At 41.3% G+C, this 27,791-nt stretch overlaps 1 protein-coding gene across 4 annotated transcripts in view; it reads left to right on the top strand.

The window, feature by feature from the left end:
- Window positions 1-27,791, top strand: part of SNAP25 (synaptosome associated protein 25) — an 82,712-nt gene that overhangs the window by 38,767 nt on the left and 16,154 nt on the right. For all 4 annotated transcript variants that reach the window (XM_001493109.7, XM_014735029.3, XM_023626121.2 and 1 more), the window contains exons 2-4: window positions 14,685-14,820; window positions 16,735-16,776; window positions 23,641-23,689. In XM_001493109.7, coding sequence (XP_001493159.1) covers window positions 14,749-14,820; window positions 16,735-16,776; window positions 23,641-23,689 — 163 coding nt within the window. In that variant the 5' untranslated portion in view covers window positions 14,685-14,748. The remainder of the gene's footprint in view (window positions 1-14,684; window positions 14,821-16,734; window positions 16,777-23,640; window positions 23,690-27,791) is intronic.

Genomic DNA, 27,791 nt, shown 5'->3' with positions numbered 1-27,791 from the left:
GATAAGAATGTTTCAGATGCTAACTGCCCAGCTCAGAAGTGTATATTCCTGATTCGTGCATCTACAGTATTTACCAACCACCTCTAGCATACAGATTACAACTAACACAAATCCATGCTAAAGAATTTTAAGTTAAATCACAAATAATTTAAAGTTCACATAGAGCAGGTCTAATATCTCTTCCTTGTGGTGACTGTTGAGTCTTAATCTGCCTTCGTTTCTCCCAGCTAAACACCCTCATGCCTTTATTCATCCTTAATACAATGTGATTTCAAAGCCCTTGACCGTCTTGTTCTCTTCCCAGCTTCAAGTTAACCACAAATTAATGAGTACGAACATTTGATGGAAATCACTTGTTTGTTCTGCGGTTTCCCTGATTCTAGGAAAAAGGTACTTACACTGACACAGACACAACCTCCCCCCCAACATGTTCTACTTCTGTACCCTGGGCTGCCACATCCTAGATTTTGCTCAAACTTTTTCAGCCCCTTTTTGCCAAACTTGTCTCGCCTATCTTTGTCCTCTCTCCGTGGGTCAGATGTGGAAACGTAGACAAGAATGTGGGTGGGTGACCCTACCCCCTATCTGTAAGCAGTAAATACCCAAGTATAACACATACACATACACATGCACACACCATTGATGGCTCACCCAATGAGTTTTAGAGAGGATGATAGATAAAGTTTGTTTTTTAAAATTTTAATAGTTGTGTCTATTTTAATGTATATTAAGAAAACATAATTAACACATAAAACTTCTGATTTTATAGATATTATTACTTAGGATGAGGTTAAGTTTGAAGCATGAGTCCATAAAAATCAGTCTTTAAAAAAGATTAAGGAAGTTAATAATCGGGTGTGCATTTGTGCTTAAATTGTGAAGAAGGCACAACAAACCTAGGGTTTTTGATAAACTATTCATAAGGATAACAGGTCCAGGATATGGGAGACCTGGCCTTGGGTGTGTTCACCATGAGGACATTCCCTAGGAAAACAAAGATCATGGTGATCAGCATCATTTACCTGTCAAGCTGTTACAGAAAATGCCGAAACTCAATTAGTTTAGCAACACACACCACTGATTCCTTAATAAACCCTTATAGCTCATATACACCACTGATTCCTTAATAAACCCTTGTAGCTCATATGTCTCCTTTTAATTCGCAGAGAAAACATTCTATACCAAGACCAGTACTCACCAGAAAAGATCTAAGCCAGAAGAAACTAGAGTTTGGGTTTTGTGAGTGGAGGGATGACATCATGGCAGATAAAAGGAGCTATTGCCTCAAATTAACAGGAGGAAAAAAGCACAGGCCACATCAGCCTTGTCATGTTATTTTTATACATCCTGAAAACACTCAGTGAGCAAAGACAAGCCAAGTCCGTTCCTCCCAAGTGTTCCCAATGTTTGATGTTTCCAAGATACCTTAAGATGAGCCCTCGATTGGAACTTAAAGGATTTGGGTTCCAGATGATGATATGGCCTCCAACAAACGACTCCATCTCCCTGAGCATCCCTTCCTCCTGTGAGGATGATGCTCCAGCAATCCTCAAGTTCTCTCCACTCTGTCATATTGTGGATATGGAGTCTTCAAACCCAAGTAAGCCCAGCGAGGACTTACCATATTCTTCTGCATGGCTGGGCATAGAGGGAATTTTTGGTCTCCCTCCTGCCCTTTCCTGATGCAAGGATTAGTTCATTCCTTTCAATATCTGCTTTACAGTCCTCCACACTTGATAAAATATAGCTCACAAGCCAATGGAAGTTGTCTTGGGTTGGGTTCCTAAGCAGACTTTAAGACAAGGATTTGTATGCAAGTGATTTATTGAGGAAGTGCTGCCAGGAGAAACAAGGAGGGGAGAGGGAGAAACAGGACAGAGAGATGGAGAGGAAGCTGGGCAGTGGAGGATTGCAGGCGAAGTCCTCGCTTTGGCACGACCCCCAGAGAATCTTTGGAGTGTCCATTACACCTTATGATGTGTCTTACTTTAAGGAAAAAAAAAAAATGCTGGGCTTCTGTACTCCTATGCCGGTTGGTTGCTGGCTACAGGTCTCCCCTGCGGAGACCCAGGCACTTGCAGCTCTCAGTGGATCAAGTGAAGCAGCCCTAGGGTGGTTTTACAGAGGATCACAGGAGTGAGTCAGGAGTGAAATAGGCAGAAACTGGGGGATGGCCACCCAGAACTAGTGAGGAGATCCCGGGGGCTGAGCAGAGCACCGACAACATCCACTACTGAAGGCAAGACTGTCAGTGAGCTGGAACATGCGGCAGCTTCCTTTTAACTCTTGATTTGGTCATGTGGGCACAGAAAGAGTTTGTTGTGATGAGAATGAGGGTCTTTTGGCTTGGTCTTGGCTTCTGTCTCTTCATGGTCCCCCGAGTGGAATCATTTTATGTAGAGTGTAATGAGACTTGTTTTTCATGTGGCCAAGTGTTTGTCCTACACGGATATCACCCTGCTCCCAAGAACCAACCCAGGTACTTTAGAAAACAAACATTTCCGTCAGCTCTTTCCTAGGCAGGTTGGAGGAGAAGAACTGAAAGCAAACGGCTTCTAACTAGAACTCCTAGAACCATCCCTTAGAGGCAGACCTCCCACTCCAGCTGCAAGCTGGGTATGTCTGCACTAGCAGTAGCACTCAGTAAATATTGGTTAAATGGATGAACCAGTTACTGTGATTTGCTTTGACTGTGATCAAGGTACATGAGATGAGGTTCGGTTCTGCCCTTCCCTCTCTCCTGGTCAGTGAGTCCTCCGTGCTTGGGCTCCCAAGTAAACAATCAGGATCTGTTGCACAACACAAACCTCAGTGCTAAATACCCATTTAGTGGCATTTGCAAAACAGACAAAGGAAAGATTGACATTTTTGAAAAGAGGAGATTTGGGCATAATCAGTGTTGGTTGCGGCTGGCTGCCATGTTGCAATTAAGAGATGCCAAACCTGGCTGCGTTAAAATGCCAGGCCACCCCAGACCAGGACCTAAAAAAAAAAAACCAAACCAAAGCTGCCTGTCAGCTATGCTGTCATTAGTCCTGGAACAGGCTAGAGAAGGAGCTTATCAGGGAAGTCAGACTTCCCCTCTCAAAAGAAACCAGATCAGGACTGTGTCTTTTTGTATATCCAGATGTGCAGACATAGAGTCCCATTTAGGAATGGGGTGGGGTGCAGTGGTTTGAAAAATAAATAAGCCGAACTTGAAAGGAATTGGGCTCTAACGGTGGTCAATGCCTCCCCTCAGAGACACTGAGGGAGCCAGTGACACTTCTGTGAGCTGGCTGAAATATCCATCACTTGAGATGAGTCTGAAGCTGTCCTCCTATAAGGAGGAATGTATTCGTGGTGTTTAACCCAGTACATACTATGTCATTAAATATTGAGAAGAACATGGTGGGGAGAAAAGGAGGGTACCACCTCACATCAAGATGGCCTCCTGAAGGCTGGGAACCATGTGCTTGCATTTCCAGATGGTTTTTCGTAGGGTTATCAGAGTTTCCCATTTGGTACTTGCAAAGCCCTTCAGCCCTATGTGATGCTACACGCGAATCCTGCCATTCTAGGGACATAAGAAGGATCTGTGGTTGTTGCTGAAAATGGAAATTCCATCCCCACCTTCATAGATCTCTTTCCATAAGTGGTGTGACTGGGACTCTGCATTTTATTAAGCAACTAAAAAGGTTTGGATGCAAGGAGACCTTAGACCATGCTACCTACAAGCCCTATTGTGAGTACTTGTGACTTACCTGTGAATCAGATAATAGACATAAAATGGATGTAAGATGGTAAGTCAATTCATTCATGAGCCTTTTATTCTTCATATTTAAAAGATAATTTTTTGCTTCAACTAAGAAATTTATTAAAACAAGTAGTGCCCACTATGAAAAGAAAAGGAGGTTGAATTTCATGCGCAAGAATATTCAAAATAGTGGCCGGCTCAGTGGCACAGCTGTTAAGTTCGCACATTCTGATTCAGTGGCCCAGGGTTCGCTGGTTCGGATCCTAGGTGTGGACCTACGCACCGCTTGTCAAGCCATGCTGTGGCAGGCGTCCCACATATAAAGTAGAGGAAGATGGCACGGATGTTAGCTCAGGGCCAGTCTTCCTCAGCAAAAAGAGGAGGATTGGCAGCAGATGTTAGCTCAGGGCTAATCTTCCTCAGAAAAAAAAAAAAAAAAGGAATATTCTATTCAAAATAGAAGAACAGGGAGCCAAGTCCAGAACACAATTTGAAGAACTTACACAACCATGGACATCGCAGATTTAAGAAATGGCCATTTTGGGGGCTGGCCTGGTGGCATAGTGGTTAAGTTTGCGCACTCCACTTTGGTGGCCCAGGGTTTGCAGCTTTGGATCCCAGGCACAGACCTACACACTGCTCATCAAGCCACACTGTGGCGGCATCCCACATAAAATAGAGGAAGATTGGAACAGATGTTAGTTCAGTGACAATCTTCCTCAAGCAAAAAGAGGAATGTTGGCAACAGATGTTAGCTCAGGGCCAATCTTCCTCACCAAAAAAAAAAAAAAAAAAAGGAGGGGGGGAAGAAATGGCCATTTTTAATGATAGAAGTATAAATAGAATTTTGCTACCTGTTATCTGCTAAAATTCTTCTTTGCTCTGGTCCTTAGTTTAGCATTAACACCTGTACCTATCATCATTTTCAGAGGAAGAAGAATTTATCAGAATATCCATAGAGTTTTCAATATTAAAAATCTTGAGTGTTTTCTCCCTTTTGAGCTCTAATGATCTTAAACAAGTCTCAGCCTTCACAGACAGTTATTTGGGGGAAGATGAGAAGTCTCCAGTGTGCTTCTTCTGATAAGCATCTTCCCTTTTTTTCTGAATGAAAGACTTTATCTGGTGGGAATCAGCCAGTGTGTCCACCCCTGAGTACAGGACACTATTGTGAGACATTTAGAACCCATGGCCCCATGGAGCTTTCAGTCTGCTTGGGAAGTGAATGCTGCTGGAAGTCTGCGGGTGGTGGGGAACGGGCAACGTGAAATTATGGCGCACAGTGCAGCGGTAGAAGCACAGGCGCGGAGTCTGGTCCTCAAGGTGGCTGCTCCACCTCTTCCACTGACCAGCTCCGTGATCTTGGTTGTTATTGAGCCAACTTGTACTTCATTCTTTTCATGCTTAATATGGAGATAATGTGATTTAGGATAGCACTTCTCAAACTTCTGATGTTTGGCAATCTTGTTCATTAGGTGATCTGAGCCAGTAGGTCTGGGCGGAGCCTAAGATTCTGCATTTCTAACAAGCTCCCAGGTGAGGCTGATGCTGCTGGTCTGGGGACCACACTTGGAGTCGCGATGGTTTGGGATGTTCTAGATAAACCCCTTAGTTTTATATAAAGTTCCGGGCTTGATTTCTATCACATAGCAAATTCTCAACAAATGCCTGCTATTATGCATAATATTTTGACAAGAGTTATGTGACATAGAATATTGGAATAAATGCAGCTGATTTTTCTTAATCCATAAAGACTGCTTCAAACCTGGGATGAATAAATAATGCTCAGAATAAAAAATGCTCCTGATGTACTTGAGGAATCTTTGAGACTTGTCTCAGCCGTAGTCATTGTGCTTCACTATTCGCTGAGCATGAGCACGTTGGGTCTTACAGTTGCATTAACTTCAAGGAGAAATTTCATTTGGTGAAAATACTAGTGCTGGGCCCATTCTCAATCACATTCTCATGCCACTACAGCCAGGGAAAGAGATAATTAGCTTCTGCCTCCAAACATATCCAAGTACTGGCTCCTTCTAGAAGGTGAAGACAAAAACCCAGAGAAAACAGGTTACTGCCCCACTGTCGGATTCTGAATCATGAGCCAAATGAGAACTCCCACTACATGCGTAATACTGGTTTGTTCTTGTTGTTTGGGTTTGTTTTATGAAGATGAAAGGGATAGGGCTAAGATGGATATTCCCTTCCCTTGAGTTTGACCAAAGCTGTACAACATAAATAACATGCCAAATGGGGTATATAAGTGCAATATTAATCTTAAGATTGATAAAAGCTACAATCCACCATGAAAAAGTAGTAACTGTGAGCCTATATGTATGACAACACTGCTGCAAAATGTAAAAAGTGAAAATGGGCTGAAATATAAGAAGAAATTGATAAAGCTGGAGTTACGATGGGACACTTGAATACACTTGAGACTTGAGATCAAGTTGACTGAGGATTTCAGAGAGTTTGAGTAATAAACCTTCCTCTTCAGCTTGATTTGATGTAGGTAGGTAGCTAGATAGAGTCAAAGATAATATAGACCTCCATTTCAAACACAAATTAAATGTAATCAGAATTGACCATTGTAGGGCACAAAGGAAATCTCACCAGATTTCAAAAATCAAAAATCATTGGGGCTGGCCCTGTGGCATAGCGGTTGAGTTCACACACTCTGCTTTGGCAGACTGGGGTTCACAGGTTCGGATCCCAGGCACAGACCTACACACTGCTCATTAAGCCATGCTGTGGCAGTGTCCCACACACAAAATAGAGAAGGATTGGAACAGATGTTAGCTCAGGGACAATCTTCCTCACCAAAAAAAAGCAAAAATAAAAACCTATAGGCCACCTTCACTGACCACAAGGAAAATAAAATTAGAAATTACAAAAAAACTCTATTATTTAAATTTTAAAAATCATACTTTCAAATAACTCTTGAGTTACAGAGAAAATTAAAACCTAAAACCGAAATTCAAAACTATTTTTTTTAAAGATTGGCACATGCGCTAACAACTATTGCCAATGTTCTTTTTTTTTCTGCTTTTGCTCCCCAAATCCCCCCAGTATATAGTTGCATATTTTAGTTGTGGGTCCTTCCACTTGTGGCATGTGGGATACTGCCTCAGCATGGCCCAATGAGCGGTGCCATGTCCGTGCCCAGGATCCAAACCGGCGAAACCCTGGGCTGCCGAAGTGGAATGTGCAAACTCAACCACTCGGCCATGGGGCCAGCCCCTGAAATTTAAAACTATTGAGAAATAAATAACAGAGGCCATACTGTATGCCAAAACCTGTAGCCAGGGCCATAGGAACACATAGAGGACAATTCATTGCAATAAGTATACTGGTACCAAAAACAAGAAAAATGTAAAATAAATGAATCTTTTACCAATTCAAGAAGATATAAAAAGAACATAATAGCACATCTTAGGAAGAAGAAAGAAATACAATCTAAAAAATTTTTTAAAAAAAGAAATAAAATAAAGGCAGGGAAAAAAAGAACTGGAGATTAAAAACATAAATAGAAATGATACATAATATGAAAAGCTGGGATATACTGAGATTGATTTGTCAAACCACTCCATGTTATTTTCAAATATGTAAATGAAACTAAAATTAAAATAGTTTCCAGTGCTAAATTAAAAGACAAAATAGCCACAAAATGTGCTTTGAGAATAAATATGCTTTCAGAATACGTTTTTGAAAATGACCCAAATTCCTGACCTGAATTTTATCTGTGTGTCAGTAGAGAGATACCTCTAGGTTTGTTTCCTAATCTACAAACTGGGAATAGTAATAGTTTCCACACCATGTATCATTTAAGGTTTATGTAAGTTATTGTATGAAAAACACTTAAAACTGCCCAGCAAAGAGTAAGCCCTCAATAAGTGTTGGTGTGATTTTTTTTTTAAGATTTTATTTTTTTCCTTTTTCTCCCCAAAGCCCCCCAGTACATAGTTGTATATTCTTCATTGTGGGTCCTTCTAGTTGTGGCATGTGAGACACTGCCTCAGCGTGGTTTGATGAGCAGTGCCATGTCTGCGCCCGGGATTCGAACCAATGAAACACTGGGCCACCTGCAGCGGAGCGCGCGAACTTAACCACTAGGCGACGGGGCCAGCCCCTGTTGGTGTGATTTTTATTAATAATTAAGGAGAGTTGTCTGACTTGGTTTATGAAGTCCCTTTGTTCTTCTTTTGGCTTTGTTGAATATAGTGGGTCTTAATAAATTTTTGTTGAATGTGAAAGTGTATCTCCACCAGCAAGCAAGGAGAGTCGATGAGAGGAGAGGGATCTGCCTGCAGAAGCTTCATTCAAACGATTAGCAGTGTGCAGAGACACCAAGGTGTATGTTTCAGCTCTCTGTGACAATTCAACCCATAGGTGTTGATGTATAGAGGTTTGTTGGTTTGTTTTATTAATTAAAAGGTGAAACATGGAGAGAAATAGATGTTAGCTCAAGGCTCTCTCTCCTTACACCTTCCCCAAGACGCCCCTGCCCTAGGGTCCTTTGACTAATGGCTGATGTCCCCAGCATTATAGCCATCCATGTCTCTGTCGACCTGGTATGTCAGACCATACACCCCTTATATCCACACTCACCTCTTCTTCTTGGGTCCTAACCTCATGTTTGAGTCCAGGCTCGGCATTGAGCAAGCAGTCTGAGCCTATTGCATGTAAATAAGTAAGCCCCTTGAAGAGACAGAAAGGGGTGTCTCCGGAGTGCACCCACCCCGTGTCCCATGTGGGTCTCAAATAGCTTTGGATGCTGAATGAGAATGAAGAGCTTTACAAATTACATTTGACATCAAGGAATAACTGCAGCCTGCGCACTTTGTACCACATGCGTCGTCAGCGACAGACCCCTAGAAGTTTCTGTGTCTCACGCAAACAGCCCAGTGCTGCTGCCAGGCCTCAGAACCACAGTCTGCAGCTGGTTATGGAAATTAGCATCTTTATGAGGACTGTGCAGGCACCCCAGAACCTTGCAATTAATCACATGGATTAAAACTCGTTTGTGGTCCTAAAACCCTGTAGGAATAGTCAATCAAAGGCAAATTCATTCTTCTATTTTATTCCATGCATCATTTCTTATTTTAAAATATGGTCCAGAAAACAAATCCCATCATGGGAAGCTCCATGCAAAGAGAATTCTACAGACAAATACAGACAAAAGAAACCACTTCACACTGTGTCTGTCTACAGGAAATGTACAATGCCTTGTGGACATGAAAGACTGATAAGGAATGCTTTAAGGATTTCTGTTTACCTCTATTTAGCCCAGGGATCAGCAAATGTTTTCTATACAGGACCAGATAGCAAACATTTTCAGCTTTGCTGGTCCTGTGGTCCCTGCAACCAGTCAACTCTGCCCTTGTCACCTGAAAGGAGCCATTGACAATAGGGAAGCGAACGGGCATGGGAGTACTCCAGTGAAACTTTATTTATGGACCCTGAAACTTGAATTTCATACACTTTTCATGTGTACAACATATTCTTCTTCCCTGAGTCTTTTTGTCCACTTAAAAATATAAGACTATCCTGGGGCTAGCCTGGTGGTGTAGCAGTTAAGTTCATGCACTCTGCTTCAGTAGCCTGGGGTTCACTGGTTCGGATCTCGGGTGCAGACCTACAAACTGCTTATCAAGCCGTGCTGTGGCAGGCATCCCACATATAAAATAGAGGAAGATGGGCACAGATGTTAGCTAAGGGCCAGTCTTCCTCCAAAAAAAAAAAGACCATCCTTTGCTCACAGGCAGTACAAAATGGGCAGTGGGCAGAATTTGGCCGTAATTCCCAGAAGCCCCTGATTGAGCCCACTGTTTCCCTCCATATAGCTAAAGAACTTCCCCTCATCCCACCTGGTGACACTAATGAACATTCCAGAGAGAGTGTTCTATGGATCAGAGCTACTCTAAATGCCGTCTGTGGAGCAACAGCATCAGCATCACTTGGGGGTTTGATAGAAATGCAGACTCTGGGACCTCATCTCAGACCAACTGACTTGCGGTCTCAGAATGGGATCTAGCAATTTGTTCTAACAAGGTTCCCGGTGATTCTGATACCTGTTGAAGTTTTAGAAGCACTGCCCTAGACCACACCTGGAAAATTGCTGACTTGGGAACATTAAATGCCACCTGGGGATGTCAGAACAGTTCGTTCAGCCATTCATTCAACAAGCCAATTAATATGAATTGAACACCTACAAGGGGCCAGACCCTTCAATAAACACTGGTGATTTGAGATAATTAATAGGATACTGTTGGTCCCCTAATGGACTGGGAGATTGTCTTACATCAGAGCCCCAGGGAATAGTTTTGAGAGGCTCTGCTTCTAATTTTCTCACTTACTAAGCAGACTTTGCTGGCTGGGGCCACGTTACCAGCTCAGGCAACACACAGGATGGAGGTTTAATGTGGTAGCATGGGTAAAGCGTTACATGCCGCCTTGATAGTAAATGCCATTTCACTATTAGCATCCTTTCAGGGACTGAACTTAGTTATCGACATCATTATGCCTCTTCAGGTGCTGTCTCTTAGAATGCTAATATGCTTGTCTTTGGCGTTTAGTGGGGACAATTTATCAAACTCTAGGTCCCCCAACAATGAACCTGAGGGTGCGCTCCGTGCCTACTCTCCCTCCATTCTTATTGGGAGAGTAGACATTGCTTCTTCAGCTTTAAAGTGCTGTGTATTTGAGAACTGTCAGATTCATCAGCCCCGCTCCCAAATCACAGACATAACCCCACATCTTAGAGCAGGATATTGGAGCCTCCTGGGGGCAATCGTGAAAGTGATGAAAATAAAGGTATCTACCACATGGCTTCTCTGCCATTGTGCCAACTGTCCATCAGCCAGATTCTTGTAGGGTGTTGTCAGCTTGAAGCCAGGGGGCCCTACAGCTGTTCTTCAGATGCTGAGAATAGCAACTTTGGAAGGAGATTGCCAGGGAAACACATGAGACCTGAGTGTGTGTGTGTGTGTGTGTGTGTGTGAGAGAGAGAGAGAGAGAGTGAGAGAGACAGAGAGACAGAGAGACAGAGAGAGAGAGAAAGCATCCATCAGCAAATAGACCTGGAGGAGTGGAAAACAGCAACATTGCTCTGGGTCTGAAAGCACACAGAACCCTGCCTTCTAATAAGCTGGCCTGTTAAAAGGAAATGTCAGTTGCTTGCTTAGAATGAAGGAAGAAGTTCCCCCAAGGAACCCAGCAGCAAGATACAAAGATGGAGAACAGGGCAAGAAGGCGCTCTTGTTTGTCTCCACATGGTAATCCTGGGAGAGGTGCCGCCTGGAGACTCGAGCACTCCGCTGGTTTCCCTGGTTTCAGGCTACCACGGGCGCTCAGCACCACAGCGACATGCCTCCTGCCCAGCCGTTAGGAAAGGAAAGCTAATTAACAGATATTGGATTTGTTCCACTCTTAGCAAAAGGTACAGGCTTATCCCAAATGAGCAAGGCTTTCTGAATATTAAGCCCCCACATCCTCACAAACAAGGTTGACCGGAACTTTCTATAATATAATCCCCTCAACAAACCTATGAGACTGGTATTATTTATCCTGTTGAGAAAACTGAGGCTCAGAGACAGTGATAAACTTGCCCAGAGTCACCCAGCAAATGGGTGCAAGAGCCAACGGTCCAACTAGGTCTTTCTGACATCAAAACCTTACCCACTCCACTAAGCTATGGCCCACATCCTACTCAGCGTTTCCACTGGTCCACCCTTTTATTCTGGAGGGTAGATCGCAGTCTCTCAGAGGAAACTTGGAGTTTTGTTTCTGCTCATCTCAAGGTTCAGGAGTGACTTGGTATAAATTCCTTCCAATTTCTGTTTCCTAGATCTCTAATTTCTAAAATGGAGACCTGTGTTTAAGTAAAACACAGAGCATTTAAAGCTCAATATCATGAGTACATATTCTGGTGGCCAGATAGGTGTTCAAAAATTAAAAGGCTTGGGGCTGGCCCCGTGGCCGAGTGGTTAAGTCCGCGCGCTCTGCTGCAGGCGGTCCAGTGTTTCGTTGGTTCGAGTCCTGGGCGCGGACATGACACTGCTCATCAAACCACGCTGAGGCAGCGTCCCACATGCCACAACTGGAGGGACCCACAACGAAGAATATACAACTATGTACCGGGGGGATTTGGGGAGAAAAAGGAAAAAATAAAATCTTTAAAAAAAAAAAAAAAAATTAAAAGGCTCGTGGTATGATGTCCTGTGACTTTTTTAGATAAAATAAAACTTTAGAAAGCCCAATAAATAAAGCCCAATAAAACGACCCTAACTAACTTTTTAAAAAATGCTTATAGTAGAATGCAGCCCTGAAGCATTTTTTCTTCTTTTTCACTCTGATTTCACATTTGATGCTTTGCCCAAGAATCACTGGTTAGAAAAAAACTGTGGAATCTATTGTCTCCAGAGAAGTCTCACTTTGGGCCTCTTCCTATCCAGGAACCGTGAATAGTCTGACTTACTTCACAAGAGCAATAAATGTGAAACATTCTAGTAATATGTACTAAATTAAAATCCCAGAGGAATTCAACCTTAGCTGTTGAGAAAGCAGTATGGCAGTGGGTCTAGGAGATGAGGTCAGAGAGTCCCCCCCCAGCCTCACATCAAGGGCCTGCCTCTTTGAGCTTTGGTTCCTCTGCCTTCCAATGAGCTTGTTCTTGATTTTTTTTTTTTTTTTTTTTTGGTCAGGAAGATTCACCCTGAGCTAACATCCATGCCAATCCTCCTTTTTTTTTTTTTTTCCTGCTTGAGGAAGATTAGCCCTGAGCTAACATCTGTACCAATCTTCCCCCACTTTGTATGTGAGATGTCTCCACAGCATAGCTGATGAGTGGAGTAGGTCTGCACCCAGGATCTGAACCTGTGAAACCTGGGCCGCCAAAAAGGGATGTGTAGAACTTAAGGGGCCAGCCCCTGTTCCTGATTTTCTTGATAAAGAGTTTTCACTTAATTTTTGTAAAAGGTGATTCTCATACAAATAACAATAATAATAATAATAATAATTTCCCCCAGGCCCTAAATCTAATTTCCTCTTCAGCTTCAGTTTTCAATAGAAGGACACACACAAAGGTGTTTTTCAGTTGGGAAATCATGCTCCTACGTAAAGTTTGTATTCCATTTTAGTTTCTTCAGGCCTTCATTACTTAGTGTAACACTAGTGTTATAACAAAACCAAACCCTCACATTTTCAGGAGTGTCGCACAATAGAAGTGCATTGACATCTCATATGAGGGTTCAGGTCTTTCTGGTCAGTGGTCAACTTTCCTCCATGCAGGGATTCAGAGAGCCCGAGTTCCTGCTGTCTCGTGGCCAGGCCATCCTCTCGGGCCCAGTCTTCCCTGGCAGAAGAGCAAGAGAAGCATAGAAGGAATGTCTGCTTCTGAACGGCCTTAATCTAATCCAGCAGGGACACACATCATTTCCCCTATAACTCGTGAACCATCTCTAGCCGCATGGCACCACCTCCTTGCAATGGGAACTGGAAATGTAATTCCTGGCCAGGCAGCCATTGCCCAGAGACCATGCCCTACAATGGAAGAGGGGGGAAAGATTCTGGTATACAGTTGGCCATCTTAGCCACAAGGCAAGAGGCCATGCCTTCTACAGTTGTGCTACTTACAGAGACGTTCTCATCATGTCAAATATTTATCATCTGGAACCATTCCTCAAGCCCTTTACCCCCTTCTCTCTGATGACCATTCCTGAGGACATGACTTCCTCAGGGAGGCCTGCTGTGACCCGTGGACACCCGTGGTACATCCTCAAATATAATTAATTTCACACTGAATAATCTAATTTCCTTATTTCACTCCCATCTTCCTAATTAGACTGTAGTTCTGTGACAGCAATGAACTGGCTGTTCTCATTCATCACCATATCCTTAGTCCTAACACTGTCCTGGCATATTAAAAGTGCTCAATAAATATTTGAGAAGGAAGGAAAGATAGGAGAAAGATGGAGGAAGGACAGGGAAGGAGGAAGAGAGGGAGGGGGCCTGGCTCTGTAGGGAGCTCAGTCTGCCTCCCTGTAATTTGCACCATATGGGATTTCAAGAGCACAGCCAAGAAATGGGCTGGGCACATTTCAGGGACAAGGATCCATCCCTCTTTAGAAACATAGCTGCTCAACACCCACTCTTGGCAACCTCTGATAACAATTGAAAGAGACTAGAGATTTTCTGCCTTTTGCTTCTAAATGCCTCTAAATACGATGGAATACTACTCAACAGCAAAAAGGAATGAACTATTAATACATGCTACAACTGGAATGAATCTCAAAATAATTGTGCTAAGTGAAAGAAGTGAGACAAAAAATAGTACCTACTGTGTCATTCCGTTTATATAAAATTGTAGGAAATGCAAATGAATTTATAGCGGCAGAAAGCAGATAATCGGTTGTCTTGGCACAGGGCTGGGTGAGACGGGATGGGTGGGTGGATAGAATTACAAAAGGGCAGGAAGAAACTGAGGGGAGCTGACGTGTTCATTTTCTTAATTTTGGTCATGGTTTCCTGGGTGTGTACATATGTCAAAATGTCTCAAATTGTACACTTCAACTATGTAGGGTTTATTCTATGTCAATTATACCTCGATAAAGCTGTGTAAAAATAAAAATAAATAAATGTGAGGTTAAAAGTATGCTAACCCAGAACCATATGCTTCCATCCATCATTCCAAACTCTTGGGTGGTTTGTGTCTTAAAAAGTACTTCATAGGTAGACAAGTATCTATCTCCATGTGAAGTTGGCAAGTATGCATTTGTGGTGCCTTTCATAAAAACAGTGTAATTCTGTTGACCCTGTTTGAGTATGGCTTCCAGCTCGGAAGATGACTGCGTCGTCGAGACAGAATGTGGGCCATTTTGATGTTCCCCTTTTTGCACACACCTACATACACACATATATAAGCTCTCACATGTTCAAATATGCTTCTTCCCAGGTTCTGTGGCCAAACCCATCACTGACCCCCCAGCCCAGGCACCCAGCCACCCCCCACCGCTACCATGGCTGAAGACGCAGACATGCGCAATGAGCTGGAGGAGATGCAGCGGAGGGCTGACCAGCTGGCTGATGAGGTAAGGGCTGGAGACATGGGAAGGGAGCAAAAGATGGGGAGCTGGGTAGTTTGTCTTATTCAGGTTCAGGTGGGAAAAGGGCTTCTTCTGTCTCAATTAAAAAAAAACCAGGGGGAATATGACTTTGATTTCCTGTACACCTAAGGCCTCTGCAGATAGGAATGGATTGATTGTGAAACCTACTCATAAAAAATGTCTTAGCCCAAACTCCAATTTCTAAAAATCTAGAGAAGTCAAGATCCTCTAAGAAAAGCATTGTCTTTGGGCGTCTTACAGTCAGTGGTGTGCTGGAGTTGGCTGAATTCTGACAGCAATTTGTTAAATTTACCCGAACTTTGCAAACTGGTATTAAAACTGAATTATATAAACTGACAATTAAATAGATTATATTAAAATCAAAGGTAATAATACTCAAAACTCAAAATTAAAAAAAAACCCTAATTATTTTACTCCATTTTACTACTATCCATGCTCTCAAAGTTCTTGACATGTGTGGGGATACCGTATAATGGTGGGTTACTGCAAGTCTCCCCACGTTCACCTCCAGTGACGCCATGATATATGTAGTTAGAAATCAGACAGGATGAGATAATTTACACCAAAAGAATCTGCAAACACTACACATCAGGGCTTGCCTTATGGTTTCAAAAAAGTGGGGAAAAATATTAATAATGTAGATTAAATTTAAAATTGTGAACATCTGCAGCCATTATGCTATAAATAACACAAAAAATTGAGAAAATCTTCCAGTATTTGAAAACTAGGATTCTCTTCAGCAAAGAAGTCACTTGTATCATTGACAAACTAGTCAAGTTCCAGCATATGTCTTCATTGTTTCACTTTCCTCTTACTCATGATTGTAAATGAAAATATCAACCATGTTTATGCCAGGACTACACTTGCTCTATACATGCTTAGCTATGACACAAGAGTTCAGCAAGTCACCCAAAGCTTTCCGTGAGAATCTGTTGGCTACATGGAATTTATAATCATGAGTCTTGTATATTTTATTATTATTTGTAAATGTTGTGCTATTCATCCTTTATATCAGTAAAATAATAAACTTAAATATATACATATTCACATATTTTTCGAGAGGGCTTCTTGTTAAACGTTTACCAGCATACCACTGCTTACACAATTCTATTGCAAAAAGCTGCCATGCTGACAGCTCTTCCAGGAGAGTTAACATTTTTCGCGTTCCTGAAGAATGTCGTCCAAAATAAGTCTGTCACTTAAAAGCACAGCTTTGAGAAATCACACTGGTTGTTGGATTCTAGTAGTTTTAAAGGAACGGAGAAACAAGTGACAACACTCTGCCCGAGGGAGCAGCACTGAATTCAGACTTTCCGTCTCAATATTTCTTATCTAAGGAAAAAGGCAATTATTATAGTTGTCTCCTATAAGCTACTTATTTCAGACGTGCTTGATTTATTTTTCACCCTAAGGCGATAGCTTAATTTATAATGATAAGAACTTCTGATTGTGTTTCTAGGAGTTTTAACTTGATGTTGGATTCATCTCAATTCATGAAAAATTATGTTTGTGTTTAAAATTCAAAATTCGTGGTCCAGAGAGGCCAAATTAGCCCTCTGAGTATTTGACATAATTTTTCATGCATCCTGCGCAAGCACAATTATCTTTTCCAGATTACTTTGTCTTTGATATCAAGATCAACTTCATATGGTTTTGATTTTATGAAGATCAGCTTTAATTTAATTCCTTTAGGGAATTTTATTATGTAGAAAGCCTGATAGCAAAGAGATTGCAAATGGGAAGAACTTTTATGTTTTAGTTACAATCTTAAAAGAATATGTGATAGCGACCCTTTGCGCTTCTCAAGTGAAGAAAGTATTTCTGATTTTCCAAGACCTCTGGATCCTGCGCTCATAATATTTATGTTTTTTATCTTAGTCACTGGAAAGCACCCGTCGTATGCTGCAACTGGTTGAAGAGGTAAGGAGTGACCCTATTTTAAGATAAAATAATGCCATTTGCTGACATATTCTTTGCCTAGACTCTACTGCTTTCCCCTACGCCATGATCCCATTGGTTCCTGTGTTAATGTAGCCTGCCAGGAAGCCACATCAGAGGAAGATGCTATATTTCAGTTGTCAGGTAGCCATCAAAATATTCGCTCTCCCTACCAGCCCAGGCTATCTTTATAGTCTGGGAAGCAGAGAATGATATTTCCAAGTAAATACTCCCAAGAAATTACAAAAGTTGAATCCCTTTAAGCCAATCAGAGCGATTTTTAATACACAAAGAAATTATCTACATAAAAACTTCATTTGTAATTATTTTAATGTCTCCAAGTCACATCTAATCTTGACATTCTATTCTGACTTTCGCCACATATATGACTTTTAAAAATATGTATAACATTTTCAGAAATTGGTATAGGGTCAGGCACTAAAATTCATGAAATAATAGGAAAATGCTTTAATAAAGGGAAATATCAAGTCTAATAATGTCAATGTAGCATCTCTTTTATATTCCTGACTCTGGATTGAACATCCATTTGCGAGGCATGGTTAATAAATCCCAAACTATTTTTAAATGGGTAAAATAGAGCAGATAGCAATAATGGAATCAAAAGGGCATTTGCAATAAGCCTCGCTCATTCCAATTTGGGAGAGCAGCAGTCAACCAGGAAGAATAAATGGATTAATTGAACTTGTCCCCATTGGGAGAGATGAAGTGGAAAAAGAATGGAATGGGCTATATTTATCTCAACCGAATAAAACAAGCCTAATAGTCTTTATTCGGCGAGATGCTGTTTTAGCTGTGCTTTTGCAACTGCCTCTCCATGTATAATCCGTGCGTGGTTATCATTTTTAGAGATCTTGGGTGTTCTCAAGCAGAATGATTAAATGAGTCTACCTGCCTCCTGCTACTGTAAATTGCTTATACCGTGACACACAAGGGAAAAAAGATAAATTTGATAAGGCTAAAAGGAAAGGCGGCTGCTTCTCATGCTATAGGAGCCGACATCTCCCTGTATTTCTGCAGTTTCAGCTTCTCACCTGGGAATGAAATATGGCTAAATGTGAACTGCCACAGGAGGAGTGGGGAGAAGGTGGCAACTGTGATCTCCCCAGGATGCCGGGGAAGGGTGGGGAGGTGCGCTTAACAAAATCTGTTATCCCAAAAAATGACAATTTGAGCCTGCCGTGTAGCACTAGTTGGCCCCCACAGGAAGGCAGGCCAGCAAGGGGCCCTCGGCAGCACAGGGGAGCAGGCTTCACCCTGCAAATGAAGAGAAATGTTTTCGTTGCTCTATCCTGGGAACACCGCTCATGCAGAAATACTGAAGGACCAAGAAAGAGGCAGATATTCTAAATCTAAGAGTTCTGGCGAAGCTTTCAGAATAGACTTATTGTCCCTCAACTTGTCAGGAGAACAAATGAAAGAAACAAATCTTAGCAATGTTCCTATGTGAGCTCTGATGTTGACCTGAAGGGAGCCCAGAAATCAGCTGACATGATTATCTTGGTAGGTCTCTGTGACCTTCAATCATGGCCTCCAAGCTCATGTTTCATCTCCATTTGTGTGTATGTACACGTGAAGCAAATTTCTAAACTATCAGACCTAACACCAGTTTGCCTACTCATGCAATGTGGAAACACTGCCAGGAAGGTGGAAGGTGGTGGAGCAAAAGAGTGAAAATGCACCGCTGTGAACTGGCCCCCACCCATCAGAGTCTTTGGGCACTTCTTTTTGTGTTTTCTTAAACTGCAGGCAGTGTCAGCCAGTCTTGAAAATGGAGTGTCTGCTCTCATTTACTCTGGGGGAAGACAATCTCAAAAGCTCTGTTGCTTGAAGTAGGATTCTCGATTCACACATTTTTGTTTCTCAATCAAGCATGAAGTTGCATCTTAGAACAAGGAGCAAACCAGATGGAAGCTATCTCCTACCTCTAATAAATGAGAGGAGGCTATTAGACTTTCCATCCTTAGGAAATGATGAGCAAGGCATTATCAGAGTGGATTGATTTGCTCTTCCTTCCTCCTGGGTTATTTCATATTTATGGTCAAACAGCCCTTATGTCTAGGGCATTGGCTATTTAGAGGATATTCTGCTTTTCAATCAAAAAGGAAATTCTCTTTAAAGAGAATGAGCATTAAATATTCATCAAGGGCAGAAATCACTTGGAAAATCTGAGCTTTGAAATACTGGGATCTTGCCCGGAATCCCAAAGTACATCAGCACTATATCATTTGAATGGAGCTGAATTCCTACTGAAATTTAGTCTCAAAGACAGGAAAGGTTACTAAACTTGTGAAGTCTCCCTAAGGCAAACAATCCCACTTTCAGTGGAATATATGACTTTGTGCCATCCCTCATAGGCTTTAAGGTGTAAAGAGCGGCAGGCATAGAGTTTGCTTTATAACAGAAGCCATCCTCAGCATTTCAAAGATGATGTCCATTTCCACAGAGGTCGTGGGGAAAGTTCAGAAAAGCTGAATGCTACACACAGGTAAAAAGGTTAGAAATCATATGGCATTTGGTTCCTAGCCTGGAGTTGGGAGCTGGCTCTTATGGTAGATGCATGACAACAAATATTTAGGAAATGCCTAACTCTGGGGGTGGGAGGGAAGATATAAATTGATACCATGCATGAAGACATATATGAAAATAGCTCTCTAAATTCAAGGCCACACCTGCCTAGGAGCAGAGGAAGGAATAATTCTGGTAGGAGAGTTATGAATATATCCTCAAGGAGAGAATATTCATTTCCAGGCAAAAAAGTTAACTCAGCCAGTACTAAATGCAGGAAATGAAGTCTACACATTCACGCCTTGGGCTGTGACAACTCAAGCCACACTGCTTCAGGGCAGGCTGATTCAGAAGCACCACACAGAGTTCTCATGGAGCATGGTTACGGAGGGCTCCCCAACATTTCATGAATGTTTTAGCATCTTTTCTTTTCATTCCAACTTATTTTTTAAGAGACTTGGGCCAGGAGAAGTGAATGAGCATTCTAAAGCTATGTCTGTGTTGTGTCAGACTTTCTGGTAAAATGGAAAATTCGAGTTAGACAGTTTTTTTTCATATAGCAGATGTGGGGTCTTTTGGAACTGTGGCAGTGAAGAGAGGGCCCGGACTGTCCTAGTGTAGCTCAGATGTGTTGGACTTTGGGGAGAGCATCTCAGAATGACAAAAGATGAAAAAATGTTCTAGAAACATGGTCTTAGTTCATCTGCAAGAGAGGAAAAATGAAAATAGAGAAAGAAAAAGAAAAAAGAAAGAAATGAACAAAAAATCCCTACATCTCCAATTCTGTTTTTAGGTAGACAGTTTTCCCAGCAATCTCAAACAGAAACCAAGAATTGTGATAAGACAAAAATAGAACACCCTCTTCTCACTCCTAGCTGTTAAAGCCTAATATTCGTTAAGGAATAAGAGAAAGTAATATTCCACCTCTCCCAAGATGTTGTCCCCATCCCTGCCCTTCTCCCTTGCACTTCCATTTCCCCCAAAGAACAATCCAGTTATTTTAATAAAACCTGTCGGCAAAACAGTGGCGCCAAATCTAAGTTCTAACATTTATTGAGAACCTACTATATGCCAGGTACTGTGCTCAGAGCCATTAGCATCAAGCATATATTATCTAATTTAATCCCTATAGCCACCTTTCGCAACACTTTGATCTCCATTTTACCGAGGAGGAAACTGAAGTTCACCGTGGTTAGGTAACTTGCTTGAGACACAACTACGAATGGCAGAGATGAAATTAAAACCCAAGTCTACCCGATTCCAGAGGGTAGATTCTTAGGCACAGCACTTAACTTCCCTTCCACCAGCATCACCTCCAATATTTACCTTATTCTGTGAGAATGCCACGAAAAAGCAAAAGGATCTAAGAAAACAAACACAGTAGCACATTCTAAACTGATTGAGATTTCACACAAATTAAATTTTATCTTGATATACTTGTTTTTGAACCACAGCCTCCTGTGGAGTGGAACTTGTAGACGCCTTTATGTCCTGTAGCTCATTTTATCCTCGTAAACACTGGAAGTAAGAGGGCTGTCTCTGCCCCCATCTGACAGCTGGGAAGGCTGAGACACAGAACAGATGACTAGAGCAATAGAACCGCAAGGATAAATATAGAATTTGGAACTACTGACTGCCAGATCCCAGCACTGCTCACCTGACCAAATTGTCTCTCAGTCACTCTATGAAGCACAGTTGAGGAGCCATCCCCATACCCTTAGTGCCTGGAACAGAGTGGAGGCTCAGTAAACATGTGGTGAGTGAGTGACTGAAGAAAATAAAGAATGAATGGGTGAGTGAGTGAGCCAGTGAGTGAATGAACCAACATGCCAACCACCCAATCTTACTTGGCATTTCTACCCTTATCTTAAATATGGGGAAACATCCTGGGTGATCAGGTGAGTCTTCCAGGGTCTCGTGACCAGCCGTTGGCTGAGCTAAGAGCACAACCCAGCACTCCTGACTCCCCAGTCAGTGCTCACTGCTTCTGTTCTCCCAAATTGAGGTGAACTCTTGCTTCTTCACATTAGTTCTGTGAAGCATCCCAGGGCTGAAAGACTCAGCATCAAATTGGACAAATGTGGAATTATATTTGCAGGCTCCATAAAAAATAAATGGGTATAATAGAGAGTATAAACAGATGAGAGAGCTGGACTGACACACTGCAATTGCTAACCTGTTTCCCACCCACTGTCCCCCACAGAATGGAACAGTGATCTCGTGCATGGCCTTGAGTTGAGTCCTCAGAGGAGAAAATGCTCTGAGATGTCATTGTGCTTACCAGAACTTGCATTGTCACACCCATAGGCCTGAATAAGCCACCTACTCTTTACAGATTCTTCTCATAAGCAATGACTGAAATTTGCAGAAAAAGGCACAGAAATTGTTAAAATACAGGCTAGTGGAGAGGAATGTCCATTTACAACACATTTAAGAGGAAGAGTTTTGAAATGTCTTCCTGGGTCTAGAATCGTGCTGCTCACTATGTGCTCCTGCACCAGCAGCATCAGCAGCATAGATGCTTCTTGGAGATGCAAAATCTCAGGCTGTACCCCAGTCCTACTGAATCAGGATCTACACTTTAACAAGATGTTTCCTATGTAGGGCATTCATATGCACATTAAAATTTAAAAAGTAGTGGTCTAGAAGCTGCTGGTGGTAGCTGGTAATGATGATATTTTTAGTTTGCCTGGATATCCTAATATAAATGCATTTTCTGAAGGTATTTATTTTATAAGCACTTATGTAATGCTAACTATAGGCCGGGCACCATTCTAGCATGTGACACATATTATTCGTTTAATTCGCGTAACAGCTCAGTGTGGTATTAACTAACATTATTGCTAGATTACAAATGAGAGAACTAAGGCACAGAGCAATTAAGACATTTGCCTAAGTTCACGCAGCTAGGAAATGAAATCAGCAGATTCCGAGGGCAGAGTCAGGCTCCAGAATCTGCTATCGATGGCTCCTGAAGTCATCCTGGGTCATCACTGTCCCAAGTACATCCTGGCTTTGCAGCTAAAGTCTGTCAAAACGTGTTCCAAAGCTAGGTAGGCTTTGAATCCGGGAGCGTTCGCAGCACACATTCTCTGAGATGGTGCGTTTACAAAAGCTCACAGAAATCATTGTCAGTGTTTTATTTTATTTTTTAGAAGCACAATTGGAATTGAATTCTTAAAATACTGTTTTTGAAAAACCCCTCTGTTGACCTCCACTGACATCTCTCTCTTTCTTTCTTCGTTTAAAATAAGTCAGTGAAAAATAAATAGGCTATGAGCAATGTCTTATTTTAGAATTTGTTCTCGGGGCCACCGTGAGCTTTCCTTGGAAAACCAATTAATCCAAACTGTCAGCAATGCTATTTTCTACTTACTAACAGTTGCCCTGTAAAATGGAAATTCTTACTTACTAGTTAGAATTCCCAGAAATGTTGATTCCTAGATATGAGCCATGCAAATATCTCTGCTCCTTCTCCCCTATCTACAAACTCTCACTGCCCTCCCCCAAATAGTTCAGGTGGTGTTTGGTTTATTTCCATCCTAAGGGCGAGATGAGGCGTGCCTTCTAGAGACTTCTGCACAAAGCACTGCAGTAAAGCTTGTGGCGAAGGATTTTCTCACACTATATTATTGTGCAGAATTTGAGATTGAGATTTAGATTAGAATAAAGAGCCTTATTTCTCATCTGTCAATCCTTTTCCTAAATCTCAAAGAACTTCTCTCCATAGAGAGAAAATGGGAGGGTGGGTTTCCTCCGGAGCTGTATTCCTCCACCTTCGTGAAGCAATCATGTCTTTTGATAAATCTAAAAATCTCACTTCCCAAGAGTCTAACATATCTTCCCTGTGGGGTATCCGTCCCCAGTTCACTGATGGAAACTGTCTGATATATCATGCCAGAGAAGATTTTAGTCTAGAAGATTTTGCGAGATTTGCTTTCTGTGGTTGGTGTTATGAAAACTACGGGCATTTTTATTTTATACTACAGGCATTTTTATTTTCCTAACATAAAATCACAGTATACTACTCAGCATGTGTATTGCAATTCCACGCCAAGCCTCCTCCCCTCCCTGTCCCATGGAGACTGAACTGCATCCCCCTTTTCTACCCTGAGAATCACTGATAGAGCGAATCCACAGGTAACCCCTACTCAGAGCCCCTCCCCAGTCCCTCGTACTCTCGTCACATTTCCTCCCTCTTTTTCCTTTGGTCCTTCTTCATTTCCCATTTCTAGGGCGAATTGTCCCCTTACTGATTTCTCTTTCTCTCTTTTCTCTCTCTAACTCTTTTTCAACTTTGCTACCATTATTGGAATGTAGAGTAAAGATGCTGGTATCAGGACTTTGGTTATGTTGGATGAACAAGGAGGTAAGTTGAGATTTCTTCAGTAAGAACAATTCCTCCTCTGAATAAAGTGCATTTTTTTATTACTTGTGCACACACAGGTGATCATTTTGACATGTGTTACACGCATACATGAATGTAAGGGTTCCGGAATTTTCATCATCTTGCTTTTTTCCTTTCTCTGTTGAAAAGATTGGTAAATGTATGGAAATGTTGAGGCCTTCATGATTGAATAAATGCTACTACTCTCCCTATTATATATGTTGGGGTAACAGAATTTTGAAGGCAAAAGTCATTTGTTTGGTTGGGGTTTTTTAATGATAGTATTTTGGACAGTGCGAGAATTCTCTTCTTACCTTTATCCTCAATTTTTCCTATTAATGTGTTTTTCTCCAGTAATTCCTAGATAAAATGAGACAATAGTATATCATGGTGTCCATTTCTTTGGACCGTCCTAATTCAGTATCTGGAGTTTGGATTTCTAAGTCATTATTTGGATTCCTTCAATAACCGGAAGCTATTTTTAACGGGATATAAGTAGAGAGAGGTCATTGGAAAATGCAAAATTGAACCAATTGAAATATTTGACCTGTTTTTAAAAATTATTGTGAAAATATTGGAAGCCATGAAAATCAGAGGGCCAGCATTTTAGTCTACCATCTCTAACATGGAATCTAGAAGGGTAATACCAAAATTTTCTTTATCTCAATACATCTAGACATATGTTGATTCTTTATTTAATTCTAACCATAAGTTAATTACCTGACTCCATGCTGAATTCTTATCATAATAAGCAGATTTTTGAGAAATTTTTTCTGTTTCTTTATATTTTATGAAAACATTAGAAAATTCTTAGTAATAATGAGATTTTTTTTATGTCAAAGGGAAAAATGTGAAACTTATCCACAACACAGGACACCATAAACAAACTCCAAGCATAAAACTCAAACTGAGGGAAAAATTGCCATACAGATAACAGACAGAAGGCATTTTCCTAAAATACACAGAGACTTTGCATATCATCAAAGAAAAGTGAAACAACCTGAAAGAAAAATGGACGTAGGCTCTAAATCATCAGTTTACAAATAGACATATGAAGCCATGCTTCAATTAACAATAATAAGATACCATTCTTTATCTGGCAGATTGACACAAATTTTTTCAATCAATAATAACCAATGCTATGAACGTGTCAGGAAAACAAAAACTCTCATTCTATGGTTGGGCACTGTAGACTGATACTAATGTTTGAAGAGCAGTTTGATAATATCTTCAGATTTTGAAGTGCACCCATCTTTGACCAAGACATTCCACTCCTAGAATTCTACACTGCAGATGTACATTGACAACTATATGAAGAAAAATGTACGTGCCTTACCTTTAATAGTATAAAACTGGAAATGAATTATATGTCTGTCCGTGGGGAGACCAACCAAATGAATTATGGTATGGCCATTAAAGAAATATTCTGCAACCGTTACAGTAAATGAGATAAATCTTTATTTACTGATTTCTGAGAAGTCAGGATGGGGGCAGGGAGAGGCTGAAGGAAGGTGTATCATTGGCTCCTCTGGGAAGCAAATGCTAAGAAGCAATTAGAAGTGTATGAGATTTATTAGGGAAAGGTCTGTGATGGGTCCCGGAAAGAGGGAGCAGGAGTAAGCAGGGAGAGCTTTCATACTGTGATGTGGCCTGATACTCATAAGAGGAGAGAGGGGAGGAAGGAGGATTGGACAGGAAGGGTTTCAGACTGCAGTGCCACTCTGAGAATGTCTCAACCAGGCTGATGGGGAGCCCAGGAACAAAGTCTACCCAACAGAGTAGCCCCTGATGGGTAGGAATGCCTCAGTTCTAGAACCTCATTGTGCTCAAAGTCCTCTGGGGAGGGCATGGCCTCCATGTAAACGCTGTGCCAGATCCCATAGGTGCAGCAGCTGGAGGAGTCAGCTACTAGACTCCCAGCAGGTTCCCCCTTGAAGGGAGATCTGAGGGGCACGCCCTCATGGCTGTCATATAAGGACTTGTGTTTTTATATTATTTATTTGTATTTAACTTTTTCAATAAATACAGACTAATCAATCAAAAAAACAAGAAAAAAATTTTAAAAACAATTGAACATCAACCATAATGCTTTCCCGTCAATTTTTAAAGTACAAATTTCAAAATTTATATGCAAATAACAGAATCCAGTGGCACTGTATTTAGAAGAAATTACAATGGCTGTGGCATTCTTCGACCTCCTCAGATGAACTTGCTATCATTGTAAGACTTGCTGGCTTGATCTGTGTAACAATGTCCCAGGCTTTGAAACTCAGGATGCAGCAAATCATTGCTTTTTAAAAAATTAAACAGCGGGCATCCATATAGAAGAGTGGCACCTCATTTCCAGAGCAAATTTGATACATAGTCACTCGAATAATCAGCTCTTATTAACTCTTTCAGTTAATAATTTCCATGTGTTGGGGGCCAGCCCCATGGCGGAGTGGTTAAGTTAGCTCGCTCCGCTGTCGAGGCCCAGTGTTTCCCTGGTTGGGATCCTGGGTGCTGACATGACACCGCTCATCAGGCCACGTTGAGGCGGTGTCCCACATGCCACAACTGGAAGGACCCACAACTAAAATATACAACTATGTACTGGGGGCATTTGGGGAGAAAAAGCATGAAAAAAAAAAAAGAAGAAGAAGATTGGCAACAGTTCTTAGCTCAGGTGCCAATCTTTAAAAAAAATAATAATAATTTCCATGTGAAAGGGGTGGAAAAAAGAGCATTGCAATTGAAGGGAAGGTTTGGGAAAGGTTCAGGATAATGTCTTTCTTTCCCCTAACTATAAAACTTTGACATAAAGACATGGAAAGTAACATATACAAATCTGGAATCAAAAAGAGAGAAAGTGAATAACTTGCTTACTTGAGTTGCAAATTTCATTGTATTTTGGTAAAGAAAATCTAGAGGTAAAATTTGCCACAATCTCCGTTCAAGTAGAAAAAAATACATTATTCCTAAGCACGAATGATTCCCAGGAACATGTATATATTGATCTTGGAGAAACAAAGCAGAATAGCAGATTTCCCCCACAAGATAGTGTTCTCAGCTAAAACATTTTAATTGTGTTCAAACCACAGTAAATGCTGCGTTCCTCAGTTTAACTTACTTCCCAGGATAGCGTCGGTTTTACCGGATACATGGTGAATAGATTGATACTGAGAAACAGACAATTGTAAGACCTCCAAAAGAGGGTGGCTTCTGTCTGGTCTTAAGTGGTCCATGTACCATTTATACTATAATAGATTAGGACCTTTTAAATTGACCAATGAGCACAAGTCAACAAGCATCTTCACTGCCATCGTAAGTGCATTTTAATTCTGCATATGCTATATTTAGTTGTTTAGATCAGTAACTGCTTTAACATTTCTCTTCAGTTATGCTCTGCTAATTTCGTCTATGCCTAAACACCAAAAATGTTGACAGCTTCTATCCTGCAGCTGCACAGGAGTATCAAGAAACAGCCATCCTTCTAAAGAACCATTCCAGGTTGTCCAGCTAAATGGTTGCATTTGGAAATTCCTTATGGGATTCTTGTTTTATATCCAGGTATCAGGAGACACCAAGGAGCACTGGGCATGACAGACAGTCCTGGAAATGGACTGAGTCCTGGGACTTTTCTTGTCTCCAAGAGAAACCCCCATGAAACAATCTCAACTCTAACATGGGATGACGTACCCTTTCATTTCCATATCTCTTGTTCGTTTTTTTTTTGGTGTTTGCTGGGTTATATGTTTATTTTGATGCCAAAGATGTAGCTTGGGAAAAATCCCATAGGATCAACTTCAAACTAAACAGTGAAATCTTTGATTACTGTCTGGTAGAGTAAAGGCAAAGTAAAGCTTCATCCAGAGAGCCTGCCGACTTTCTTAAGGGTCCATGGTACTACAAGGTAGTATTTTTGAAAACATCCCTCTTACTGAAGTCCACCCACCAATATCTGTTATGATATTGAATACTGAATGACTAAAGCTGCACGGTGCAATATGGTGGCCACTAGGCACATGGCTATTTAAATGAATTTCTACATGTTCATCAATGCTAAGGAAAATGAAAATCATGTAGGCAGCATCTTGTATCTGGA

This window comes from Equus caballus, chromosome 22 (assembly GCF_041296265.1).
Source record: "Equus caballus isolate H_3958 breed thoroughbred chromosome 22, TB-T2T, whole genome shotgun sequence".
NCBI classification, from domain to species: domain Eukaryota; kingdom Metazoa; phylum Chordata; class Mammalia; order Perissodactyla; family Equidae; genus Equus; species Equus caballus.
Note: the sequence above shows the minus strand (reverse complement) of the source record. Positions and strands in the feature narration are given on the sequence as shown.